Source organism: Sparus aurata, chromosome 7 (genome assembly GCF_900880675.1).
Source record: "Sparus aurata chromosome 7, fSpaAur1.1, whole genome shotgun sequence".
NCBI lineage: Eukaryota > Metazoa > Chordata > Actinopteri > Spariformes > Sparidae > Sparus > Sparus aurata.
The window spans coordinates 15,529,772-15,543,625 of NC_044193.1; the positions used below are offsets into that span (position 1 = coordinate 15,529,772).

General features: G+C 43.8%; 1 protein-coding gene across 5 annotated transcripts in view; it reads right to left on the bottom strand.

Moving 5' to 3' along the window:
* Positions 1-13,854, bottom strand: part of LOC115585424 (ERC protein 2-like) — a 163,593-nt gene that overhangs the window by 41,164 nt on the left and 108,575 nt on the right. For all 5 annotated transcript variants that reach the window (XM_030423771.1, XM_030423775.1, XM_030423769.1 and 2 more), the window contains 3 exons: positions 9,298-9,445; positions 4,929-5,090; positions 760-825 (listed from right to left, as the gene is read on the bottom strand). In XM_030423771.1, coding sequence (XP_030279631.1) covers positions 799-825; positions 4,929-5,090; positions 9,298-9,445 — 337 coding nt within the window. In that variant the 3' untranslated portion in view covers positions 760-798. The remainder of the gene's footprint in view (positions 1-759; positions 826-4,928; positions 5,091-9,297; positions 9,446-13,854) is intronic.

A 13,854-nucleotide genomic window follows, 5' to 3' on the forward strand; every position in this document is an offset into this window, starting at 1 on the left:
GTTGGGTAATGCTGTGGTTATTGTGGTGCCATCAATGTGCCCGGCTAATGGTTACTCGAGCCCACTGAAGAAGCCTATTGTGTGGAAGATCATTAAAGTATCTAGAACAGATATACAGCACTACAACCTGGCAAGGAGTACAGCTGTACCAAATGTCTTTTTTGTACATTTAATGCTGCTATTAAGGTTTTAGAATTAAGCTTCAAATGTTGGTCGTCATATTTCATGACATCATTACCCATCACCCTGAAGGAAAATCATATAAATCCACAATTTGAATAAAGTGATTCCTAAGATTTAATGAGTTTATCTTTTAATGTTTTTGCTTTAAGGACTATAACTAAATACATACTTGTGCATAAATACGTATATACATTTACATGTACTTGTTTTTGAAAGGCTAAATCTAACAAATATTGATCGAGGCAGAATATTTTGTGGAAATGGAAAATTTTTACTTTTTTTGACCAGGTTTTTGAGTGTTACATGAGTCACAAACATTCCTAAGCAGGCATTTGTGTTAAATACAAATAGTATATAATACTAATTATATTAGACAAGCCCAAGCATGAGCTGAAACTGTGCAGAAATACCCGGTTTAAACAGATTGAATAGACATGAAATGCTGTGCAAGCATCATGTTGATTCAGAATTCTAACGTCAGCCTTATGAATGAAGCCTTAAAGCTTTAAACGATTAATCTCTGCCCAAGCAAAGAGCATATCAACTCTAAAATAAGTAGAAAAAAAGCTGACTCACTGTGAACCAACAGATACAGGGTCACACTGGTGATGGTCATCATGCCCATATCCCCTCTTCATCATCCTGTGAGAAAAACACAGGAGAAGAAAAAAATCATCATCGTCATTATCCTTTCATAAACCATTAGTTTATTACATTACATTGTTATAAACTGCATGTATGTGGCAGAAAATGTCTCCCTTATAAAACACACTTTTGCCCAGTGGTTATGTCGATACAAGTAAAGTCTCACTGACTAAACTTATGGTCCTCCTAACCCCCTGTGGATTTTAATCAAAACAATCCTGTTTGTATTCCTCATTCAGAAAACCTGCGTATGATATCATAAAATGCTTTCTCCAGTATGACTGTTAGGAAACCAATAACTAAACACACAAGGGGTTTCCTTGGGGCTGAAACTGTGCAGACAGGAGCCCTGCTAACAGGAAGGCTAATTCACTCAGACACTAACATTACAATGGTTAGCACGAGCTGGAAGATCGCCGCAACCAATCCCTTGCCTGCACAATGCTAAAGTCTATGCTAATGCTACACAAGCGCAGAAAAACACAGGGGCCTTGGCTATACTCCACAGTGGCTTTGGTTGGACTGAGTGGTTGTGACAGGCTTGGTAAACTCAGTAGGCTACACCTAAGCAGCTAAGCTATAGATATAATGGCCTTTCAATGGAACATGCTCCATGCTAAATGCTAACATGCAGTGAACGGCTGTGACAGGCCCTGTAAACAGAGCCAGACCTATAACCACTCATTCTGCCAGGTTAAACACACACACACACGTGCACGCACAAAAACACATACAGACGGAGACACACACGCACAAACAGGCCAAATACCATGTGCTACTTCTCATAAACGTGAAGCAGGCAGCATGTTAAGGCTCAGAAAAAAAAGCACAACAACCCAGAAGAAAAGGTTGTATAATTCTCTCTGATAAACACTTTATGGCTGTTTTCTATTTCCTTCCGAGGCTGCTGCCAAGTATCTGGCAGTGGTGCTGGCATGGCTAAATGAGAACAACGTGAACACAACTTCCCCATCAGACTGCACACACTCCACGCTGAGACTCAGACCTGGGGTGCATCTCAAGAGGCGAAATCGACTTCCTGTGCTTGTCTCCTCCGATTAGATTTCACCTGTCCTCAGACCATCGCAGATTAAGTAGAGGACTGGGAGTCTAGTTAGAGTATTGGGATGGACCCACTAACTGTAGCTTTGACTGACATGTGGTTTGGCTGCTCAGGAAAACCTTGAAGTGTGCTCTTATTTTTTGTGTGTCCACAATTCCAGTGCATGCAGTGCTTACAGGTCTTAAATAGCCAGGTGGATGTATGCAGTGCATGTGTGTTCGAGCAAATGCAAATGCAAATGCAAATGAAAATAAAAAAAAAATGCATGTGTGGTCACTTTTATGTTATTCATGGCACTAGCTGTATCTTGGAAAGGCTTTGAGGTCTCCAGGGTGAGCGTGCAGACCCTCTTCATCATCATTATCATTATCATCATCAATCATCTTTCGAGTGGCATTCCTGGATCCGGCAATGCATTGAACCACTGGCCCGGCCGCACTTGGATATTACATTTGAAAGGAAAAGGATGGAGGGAGAGAAAGGACTGAAGGAAAGAATGATAGAGGGACAGAGAGGATGTGGGCGGAAAGAAAACACATCAGGAAGCAGAGCGACGTTCAAAGAACAGACAGCAGAGGTTTGATACAAATAAAATATGTGGCGAGGCTTTGTGAAAAAAACGAGAAGAAGAGAAGAGAGAAGAGAGAAAACACAGTGTTCAAGAAAAACAAATAAACAAGTAGAGTCATTTATCATGTTTGAAAGACGGAGATTAAAGGAGATGTGAAGTCCGGTGTTTGGGAGGGGAGAACAGTCTCACCTCAGCGACATCCAGTCTGTTTGATCTGATGCCCCATGCACACACACACGCAGACATGCGTGGGAGTCCTAAGTCTGACCTCTGCTGAACTTCCCCAGTAGGTCAAAGATCAGATATGAGGAAAAGCCACAAGGTGATAAGCTGACCTCTGTAAGCAGTGTCTGTTGTTTTAGAGCCGCATGTGCTTGACTCAAGAGGGACGGCGACGGAGACACAACTAAGTCTGAATAACCTGCAAATTTACTAATTTGTTGACAATGTCTTTTATTTGATCTAGTTTGAATCAATATTTCCATGCCTTCTCATGTCTTTATTCTCACAGGATGAGAGGGTGGGGGGTGGCATGCAGCTAAGGGCCACAGGTCGGATTCAGACCCTGAGCTGCTGCAGTGTAGACTCTCTACCAACTGAGCTACCGGGGGCGCCCCTTTCCCCCCTATTAAAACCTATTCGACTGTCCTCCAAATGTTCAATGCAAAGCGTGAGCCATCCCAGTTACCTTTTATAGACATAAAAATCTAACTTTCACAGAAGCATAATCTGGCCAATCTGCTCAGATTTATGAGATATTTTGTTATTCCCCACATTCTTAACAAGATTTCCCAGCAACCCTAATAAGACTTTCTTTGCAAGTCCAACCTGAAAAGTTGAAATATCACTTGCAGAGGGCTACTGTTTCATATGTCAAAGCCTATAAACACTGCCGCAGTAAAACAGAGCTGGATAGCCATATTGAAGGAAAGATATTTATAAGTGAAAAATAGAGGAGAGTAATGTGTGATACTAAACACGGCCCCCCTGCAGCTCAGAGTTAAATATGAAGCCTACTGTGGCTGCAAGAATCCTACAATACAACAGAACAATGTGGAGACTTGATAGCTTTATAATATTATTTCAGCAAGTCGGATGAAAAACACAACATAACTTAAGCTAATAACTACACAGCTAGAATACAAAAATAGTCGTCGTGGGATTACAGAGGTTAAAGCTGCGTTCCATGTAATTTGTTTCCCCACTCTAGACTTCCACGTACTGGAGCATGTGCTGCAAAAATGGTCAGCATTAGATGTGGATTCATTCTATAGCTGAACGTTCACATAAATTCACCCTAGTGTAATATATAACTCAAGTGTGTCTGAGTCTGAGGTGAGTGCACATGGATGTCAATCAACACCAGACCCTCACATTCTTTTCAAAAACAAAAATAGAGTCTTTCCACAGGCGTAAAAAAGGGCTAACATAACATTAAAACCAGCTTTCCAGTCCTCTTTCATATTGCCGAGGTATGTGTGGGGCGATGCGTGCATGCCATTATGAGCTTCTGTGTATTTGCGTGTGTTGGGGAGGTATTAAGGACAAGGGGGATCCCCAGCGCATGTTTCACTCCAATTAAGACAGCACTTTGAGAAACATTTATAAAGTCTAGAATCATGTAATAGTGCCTATCAAATAGAACAGATGTGGGGATCGAGGGTGAGGTGGAAATCCCCAGGTATTCGTCTTAAACCCCCAAACACACAATCGCACACACACATACACTTCATCTTCATAGTTTGGAATCCCCCTGATCACTACCTTTTGACAACAATGGAGCCGTGATGAGTTTATATTGCAATCACATAACTCAAAGCTTTTATCAGCTGATGGAACGACTGTGAAATCACCTCTGTCTTTCTTTGAAGGAGCGATTTCATCTGGGTACACAGTATCAACAAAGACTCAGGTGTGCATCGACACGCGTGCACATACAGCACAGGCATGCACAAGGCTAAAAGTATGCACACTTGGATGCATGCGCACTCGCACTGATATGCAAACATTTTGCACAGATAACAACAACAGTTTGTTCTTCTTCAGCTGTCTTCAGACAGACACATTAAGTTTGTCCTCCGGGCAGTCTGGATATGATACTCAAACAGAGAAGAAGGAGCTCGGGTGAGAGATGAGTGATATATAAACTAATCTCACACACAAATCCCATCGATCAAAAACACTCATTTGGCAGTTTTCCCCTTCAGGCTCCTTATCTAACTGATATGAATAACACTGACTTGGCAGCAAGTAATGGGGCTGAGGGAGAAGAGACAGAGGAGAAGTGAGAGGGGAAATTTTGTGCTGCCAAGTCCGACCACAACTGAGTGGTAGCCGAGACGAATATGATATCGACTTTAAAAGCATTGAAATGAGAGCCCACAACATGTCAACTTCTGTAAACAAGTCCACGCTTTAAACTGGCTGGTGTGCTTGAGTGTGTGTCCATAAACACATCATACTGACCGGGTCCATAGGGGGTCGGTGGTTGGCGTGAGGGGGCCCTCTCGGCAGGCTTCGGTGATGCACATTCGCCGAATGCAGGTGGTGAGAATGGTGAGGATGATGCTGGGGGTGGATGTGTTCTTCTTCGTAGTTATCCGCTATAAGCTTCATTCTGCTCTGAGTCTGCCAACAAGAAGGGATAAACAAGTAAATTTATAATGCATAAGTATAACAAGCATACACTGGGCCATTTATTTTTTTCTCAACACTGCTTATTTGTTTGTTAAATATGATCCTGGGGTCTGATTATGCTGAGAGATTCTTGGAAGAGGGAAGAGCATGTTGAAAGCAATCAAAGATCATAAAGACAGTGCCGCTAACAACACTTGACAGGTCATAAATTGAGTGAGTCGGAGTGCCTGATGAAAATATTGTGAGTCTGTCAAATGTCAGTCAAATTGAAGATTATCATTTAATTGGATTATACGAATCCTGGTAAGAACAGTTAGTGAGTGTTCCATTCAGCCACAGGCGTTCTGGCCCGGGTGAAGCAACCTCATTCTAGATGTCATTGATTAAAATTACACTCAAGTATGCATGCCTGTAAATGAGTAAGTAAGACTTTGTGTCCTTTGTTTGTGTGTGCGCATCTGTGTGTATTGGTGTGAGTGTTTGTGGAAGAGGCTGTCAAACCGCCAACATCATTGCTTTGGAAAGAGATAACAGCCGATCCTGACTAACGTTAACAATCAGCCTAAATCCAGTGAGACCAGCTGTCCAGGAGATAGACAGAGACAGAGTGGGTGCAGATATATTGACAGGCTCAGCTTCATTCCCTTAACTGCAGATACTTCCCCCCGAGGGGGGACATGACTGCAGAGCGGGAGGTGGGTTTGTGTATGGGATGAGGATGATTCTGAGGAAAGATATGCACACATCCCTCATCCAAATGGTTGCGGCTTTCCTGCTTTAAATGAGACACAGCCGTGAGGAAAAGACAAAAAAAGCCTGACTCAGCTGTGACGATAGGAGGAAGATGGCGTTACAGTAGTCAGCAGCCTGGGGACATCGCTGCTGAGATAAGGAGCTGCGGCCTAATGACTGGGGAAACGAGCCAGTCGGGATCACAGGAGAGGATGTGGCTGGTATTAAAGAGGTTAGCAATTAGCTTAAATTGGAGAAGAGCTGCTTAGATAAAGTGAGAACACTGACACAGTGGCGAGAGGGAAAGAGATAAAGATGAAGAGTGAGGTATGAAGGAGGGCGCAGACAGACACCAGACCAGTGGTTAGAATAGTTAAAGGCTAGGTTGAGGTGTCGGCCCTCCTTGACCTCAGGTGTTCACACTAGCAGGTGTGATGAGGTGGAGCTAGCCTCAACGAAACACCTACGGAGCCAACACCTGTTATTGAGGCCGGGACAATTACTATCATATACCATGTGGCTGATGAATCTACTGTACAGCTACGCAGAGCATGCTGCAGCTGCTTCGATACAAACTCTAACAATGCAGTTCAATTCTCATGGAGAAATATTTTCAAAACTAATTTGTGGCCAAAAAGGTCTAAAAGGCTAATGTGTGTTTAGTCCTTGCCGCTAATCCTATAAGTACTGTATTACTTGTTCCCGTTCATCTAATTACAACCATCTTAGGTAGGACGAGGAGCCAAATGTCCTAGAATGTGTTTGCATGTGTGTGTGTGTGTGTGTGTGTGTGTGTGTGTGTGTGTGTGTGTGTGTGTGTGTGTGTGTGCACATAGTTAATATTAAATGACCTGACACACACAAATGAATGAAGTGATGAATTGCTTCTGGAAGAGTCTGACTGTGTGGTCAGGGGCAGCCCACATGTGGCCAAACAGACACACACACATCTCTAGTTGCAGGCACATTGCTGCGTGCACGTGTAGGGAAGGTGTGCGCATATAAAATGTCTGTGTGGTGGAATGTGTGTGTTTTAATTAGTGTTAATTATGGGCTCCGCAGAGTAAACAGCTCAGTAATGGCCTCCAGGCCTGCTTGTAGATCAGGCAGCCTTGGAACGGACACAGGTGGCACTGCTGGTGGAGGAGACGAGAGAGGAGAGTTCTTCATTGACATCTCTAACCATAACAGATTTGGCCTATACTTTATGTGTGTGCAGTGAGCGGTCTCTGCGTGTGTATCAAAGTGCAGCTGCTGGTGTAAACATGGCAGCAATGATCCCGCTGCTGTGCTCACAGCTGCATCCCAAACCTCAATCCAAGCGCTCTGTAAATCACAAGCCTGTCCTGATTAGAACAGAGCTGTGTTAACACATATGGACGCAACGGGCCGACAAGAAGGGCCTTAAACAAACAGGCAGCTGGGGGGGAAGGCTGCGCAATTTTCACAACACGTATACATACTCTTTTGATCAGCTTTGTTTGTGCGTGTGTGCAACATTGCCACGCTGACCCAGATAGTTTTACGAAAGCAGTTCCTTAATAGCAAACCTCTGAGAACGCAATATTCCTCTTTCAGCATGGAGGGGACGAATGCTCAAGTTGGTCCAAAAAAGAGACAGATGGAGAGGAGGAAGAAGGAGAGGAGACAGACACCGAAAATGGCACACCTCTGAAGATACCAAATTCATCTTTTCTCAGCTTCAAAGCACTGGCAAAGTTTCGTCATCCATCACAAGGATGAGACCACTCGGTTCCCACATGGGGAGACATTTGTTCTGACTCTCTGTTAGAGGAGTCTAAACAATATATTTGTCATGTGGCTGTATCTGTGTGTTTGTCTGTGGTGAAGAATGCCTCAAAGGGAAGCACACTGTCTGAGAAAGGAAAGTTTGTCTAAGGCTGCCGGCTGTATGCACGCACACACATACACACACACACACACACACACACACAAGATCTCCCAAAAGAGGGACGAGGGGAGGTCAGACAGGGCAGCGCTATCTGTAAATCTATCTGCTGTCTACAGATCGGCTTTCTCCTATGAGACTCTGAGCTCCATAATTCTTCGGCATTTCCTGGTCCATTTCCTTCCGCCAATGGCTGGTGAGGACCTGAGGAAGGCAACCTATCCTGATATGTGTGTCAATGGGTCAGAAGACAGAGAGGCGGTGTGTGTCATGTCGAACAACATGGTCTCCAGGGAGTTCATTCTGTGAAATGGAAGGAACCCAAGTAGTACAAAAATACTCCCTATATGAACTACTTGCTTTACAGCCCCCATAATCCATTAACAGATGAGCCACACTTTTAGGAGGCCGATGTTAGGTGGCCATAGCACTGCTTGGTACGATGCCACATTTAGCAGTAGTTGTGGACTCAAAATAGTTTTAAAAATATAAGAAAGACGAGGCAAAGAAAGTTTTAGTAAACGCTGCCCATTCCTCTCCTCTCCCATCCCTTTCCTTCTCCTCGTTTTTTTTCTCTGCTTCAGCCCTGGAGGCCAAATCGTTGCAATTAAAGCTCATCACATCATCAGGTGGACTGTAACTGCTGGTTACCCAACGGGAAAACATGATGCATCCAAGTGCAGTAAACAGATAATAGGCTTTCCTTGAAATTCCTGTAATAGAATTGCACCCCCTAGGGACTGTTTACCGTTTACAAGGCACGAACAAACATAGGTCCGTACTTAAAATGCACACCCGGCCATTGCATCTGTTGACTTGTAAATGCACCATGTTTCCCAGAAGCCCCTGTGACTCAAGAGACCGTATATGTGGACTCCCCACTGCTGGTTCATTACTGTTAGCATTCACGTTAGCTCAGTCACTGATGTGGTCTGACCAGACCTTAATGACCTGCATACCTTCATCAGCCTCGGGTTATATTGAGAGCCAGAGAATCATGGGAAGGAGGCGTGTGCACATAGGTATGCGCGTGAGTGTGTTCCTGGAGATGCATGACCAGAAGAAGCATGACAGAAAAAAGTCCGCCGGTGACTCATTGATGATACCTGCCTATGGTACGTCTGCGCCCTTGAGTACTTCTAATAGCTCTGATTGCAAGAGGACCGTTAAGAGAAACGTTTGGCTCCTGTGTTTATGTGCCTGGATTTGGAATCGCAGCTCCTACTTGATTAGCTTGGCTTATGATGACTGAACGCAGCAAGTGTGGTTTGAGGCGGGGAAGTCTACTCTGTTAACTACCAGGAATTATTAACCTCTATCTGTTTCTGGTTTTAAAGTTCAAAGGTCTGCCCATGAGGCTGTCTGCAGCAGGTTTGAATTTGGAGTCCTGCTTTGATTCACAGAGCCAGAGTCAGTCCTAAACGGTGGCCACAAAGGCCAGGCTCAATTTGATTAATCTACAGGGCAGTCAACCTCTCAGACTGGGAGAGCTGTAAATTTAATTCATCTTTTATATGCATGTTTAAATGGTGGTGTGGTTGCTTGTGGTGGATGTACCTGCTGTTTTAGCTGGTGCATGAGCCTGTCTTTCTCCCTCTTCAGAGCCATCACTTCCTCTTGGGCTTTCTTCCTTTTGGAGGAGGATAACTCCAGCAGGGCGATGTTAGCATCCTTCTCACTGATGGCTGCCAGCAAAGCCTGCTGCCTGAGGGGGACGTGGAGAGAAGGGTCCAAAAGGTTAGAAGAATGTTGTCATAAAGTGAGAAAATATTTTTAACAAAGTGTTCATATTTATAAAAAAAACAAAAACAAACTGAAATGTGAAAGAAAAGTTTTAAAGTCAGAAAACAGACAGGTGGACACAGATACAACACCCACAGCCTTTGTATGTATGCAGATGTTGCGGCAAACTCAGTCATTCCAGAGCTCCTTAAACTCAGACAGAGATTCCACAGAAAAGAAGCAGACATCTTTTGAAGTGGTCTGCTAATCGCTGTCTTAGTGGTACCTCAGTGTGACTCATGGCTGTGTGATCATGTAATGGAGCCTAATAGAGCAGGCTGAGGAGGATATGACATCTTTCCTCTGTCACCGCCGGTTACCGCAGTTTGTGTCTGTGAGTCTGAGTGTATAGGACGGGGGTGGCAACAAATGACTGTCTACAGGTGCAGGGGAAAAATACCACGCAGCGTCACCATGTAGACAACCAGACGTACATATGTGGACCCACAGGAAGAGAAATGCCTTGCGTAACTCCCTCCACAGAAGTCAGACCAGATCGGTGATTACTAGCCTCGTCATCAAGCAGGATGTCGTAAATCCAGTGTTGTGACAAACATTCTATCCGCCTACTCTTGTAAACACACTCAGAAGAACAAACATATTTCAACGGATAGCCAGGCGCACACACACACACACACACACACCTCCTCCACTATGGCCATTGACCCGAGGTACACCGTAAAACACGTATTTAAGTCTCCGCAAAGTGCATCTGAGTGACCGCTGCAGGAGTCTAAAGCTGTCTAACAAGTTTGTAGGCACCGGAGGTATGTTAAGTTGGATAAACATAGCACGGCTGCACTCCAGACTCCTAAATCGCATTTGAAATTAAAATGGTATTAGACCAGTATGAGGTGGGTTTCTGTGAGGTGAGGGGGGAAAAGGAAGAGGAGGGAGGACTCAATAAAAAATTGACCTGCATTGGAGTGTTTTTATTCCATGATTTAAGTCCCTGCAGAAATAACTCAATTGCGAAAATAAACACGCTGAACTCAGAATAAAATCCTGCTGGCCTGCGACTCAACATTCAGTGTTTTTAGTACAATTATCTGCATGCCGCATCTGGATTCTGGATTCTCCCATTCAAAGGCCATTAATAGGCCCCTGTGTGTTTGCGCGTGCTCAAAACGTGTGCTTGCATGTTGGGCGCGTATTTGTGCGTGTACGCATGTGGGTTCTGACATGGATCGGAGCAGGGCTAATCACACCATTAATCACAGAGCAGGACCGGCGTGACACTTTTCGTCTCCCCACACCTCCACTGTTATTCCTTTTAATGTGCACTGTAATAGGAACACACATGCACACACACAGACCTACAGTGGACTTGTACCGGAGCGAGTGCTTTCAAGCGTTTTGACCTGGCCCGTCACAATGCACAATGTGGAAAATAACCCAAAAATTGCCATCAAGAAAATCTACCAATCGAACGACAGGGGAACCGATTTTGAAATCTCTCTTAGTTCTGTTCAGTTTTACATCCACTGCCAAAAAACCCCCCCGATGATGAATTTTGCATGGGCACAACAGCAGTCCCAGTTCCATTGCTTTATCTTTAGCTGTGTTAAATAGAGCGAAGAGGTGATGCACAGAGTCGTATATGGACAAGGAATGCAGCACAATGTGTCACTGTTCATAAACAGTGTGTCAGATTAACAGCCCTAACCTACTCAAAGGATGGCCATCTTTACACCACACTGCCAGACATGGAAACTCCCATATATAAGGGACTGACCGTCCACTATGCACTGACTGCATGCAACTACAGCTTGAGCGTTTTTTTAAACACAGGTCAGCATGTGACAGTAATTGCATGCGAATAATCACTCATTTAGCCGGAAAAACACAGTCACCAATACGTAAGCAATCTAATTGGGTGATGCATTTAGTGCAGGGGCGGCCTGGTGGGAGAAAGGGGTGCGGTGAAAATCAGTGACGTCTATCAGATCTGTGAACTCATCTGAACAGAACAAACAGAGATCAGTCTCTTTCTGACCAGCACTGAGTCACTTAATCGAGCATTGTTACACTTCCATTCATCAAGTTGCCTCAGCTGAATGAAACTGAAAGAAACTAATGAAAGATAATAATGATATTTTCAGATTCCAGCAAGTTCTGCCAGGGCCGGGGAGTTACTCTGCTTAAGTAGATTTTCCAGGTATCTGTACTTTAATGAGTATTTATCTTTCTGACAGCTTTTTCCTTTTACTACCTACATTTTAACACAAATAAATGTACTTTCTACTCCTTACATTTTCAAAACTGGCTAGTGGAATTGTCGATTTCTCTTCTCTTTTGTTTGACATCTTTGCACGCTGCCTTCCCAACATCAGAAGACTGATTTCAACCTATCAGTGCATATCACGCATGGCAGATGCAACAGCAAGACGAAACAACATAAAAGCCGTAACCAGATGGAAACAGACAGAGAGGGAGACTTGAATGGGGAGGAAAGGCGTGTACATGTCTCATATCTGCAGCCTTCTGCCTGTATTTTCGTATTTCCTCACTTTGTTGCTGTGCTCAGGACATTTGGCCAACCCAAAATGTCTGTATTTGACATCTTAGGAAAGAGACTCATCAATCAACTATCTCTCCTACTTCTTCTACCTTTCAGTTTAATAGTCTTTGGTTTATATTAATATGATGTGAGATTCAGTTAGCTTTGCACAAAAATGGCCAGTAGAAATGTCCTTCAGAGCGATACTAGCTACTTTTATGCTTTGAGTACATTTCAGAGCCTGTATTTTCTTATTCTTACTTGATTAGGGAGTCTTTTGTACTGGACATCCACTTGACTAAGGAATGTGTGTATTATGAGTGTTGCAATGAAAAACTCCCAGTTTGCCTCACAAAAAAACCCAAGGAGTATCTGTACGTTGACACTTTCATTCTTGACATTCTCTGTGAAACTGCAGCAATTGTAGACATTTACCAAGAAGCTCTACTCAAAGAGACGTGGTATAATGTTGTCTCTTTGTGACCAGATCACGCGCTGCTGTCTGTGAATACATGGTCGTCACGTCCGTCTTGCCTACATTTCCTAGCACAGTTACCAACTTAGCTGAACTGAAAATTACTGATCGACCCCGAAACGTTCTGAGCGAAACGTTAATTAAACCTCTGTATCGCAGTGGCTGCCATGCTTCACCGCAAGCTTAATCACTTCCAGGTTGTAAAAGAAACACAACAGATTAGAGCGCTGTCTCCCTGTGGGTGCTCTCTGACTGGTACTGCAGGATTCTGCTGAGTGATGTCTTCCTGAAACAATAAAAAAGGGGACATTATTATGATTAGCCACCCTGTAAACTTTGTCTCCCACATCCTCAATCAGTGAATGTGTGTGAACGGTTTGTGTGTGTGTGTGTGTGTGTGTCAGTGTGTGTGTGCTGATTAGTATTACTAACAGCCTTTGAACCTGAATCACACTGGAGTATTTAATCACATCTAATTTGAGTGGCCACTTGGCCTTAGTTGTAGAACACACTTGCAACATACATGAATCTAGCAGACAGGCTTCATTTATCAGACACACACACACACACCCACACACACACACACACACACACACACACACACACACCCCCACACACACAGACAAATGCTTGTACTGTATCTGCTGGCTGATCTTGAGTGGGTGAACCCTCTATCTTTCCTCCCCTCTCATCTCACTCCCTGCTTAACTTTGACTTGGCGCGTCCTGGACAAACAAAGGATTATCTTAATTTCCCTTCTGATTAAAAGTGCGACAATGAAATGGTTATTCATGACAAACTTGTGATCAGTCTTCGTAAAAGTCGGACCCCATGCACCGTGAAGTCATGAGGCCAATAAATCCCACTGCAGGGTCTCCAGAGTCAAAAATCTCATCTATTCTAGTTTTTTTTTTTTATTCCATAACAGTATTTTGGCTGACAGAGTAAACACGAAGCTCACATAAACTGCTGTACATTATATATATTCCCACATACCTATGATAAAGTAGGATAGGGAGAATGAAAGGCTGCAGAAAAGCAGAGGCCAGTCTGACATCTTATTTATAAGGGGTGAAATTCTCAGCTGAACTACAACATGTGATTCCAATTGAACCTTCATGGTCCCTGGGACATATTGAGACATTTGGATCGGCAGAGGTGGGAGATGGATGGCTAAAGTACATGACCATGCGACGAGAGGTGAAAGGGAAAGGTAGGCGGGGGGTCAGCCGAGACGATATGGAACGAAAAAAAGGAATGCAGAGTGGAAGAAGAGAAGGGTAAGGAGACGTGAGACGGAAGGAGATGATTCAGGACGAAGGGATGAAAAACGAGGAGAGAAGACTTTGATGAAGAC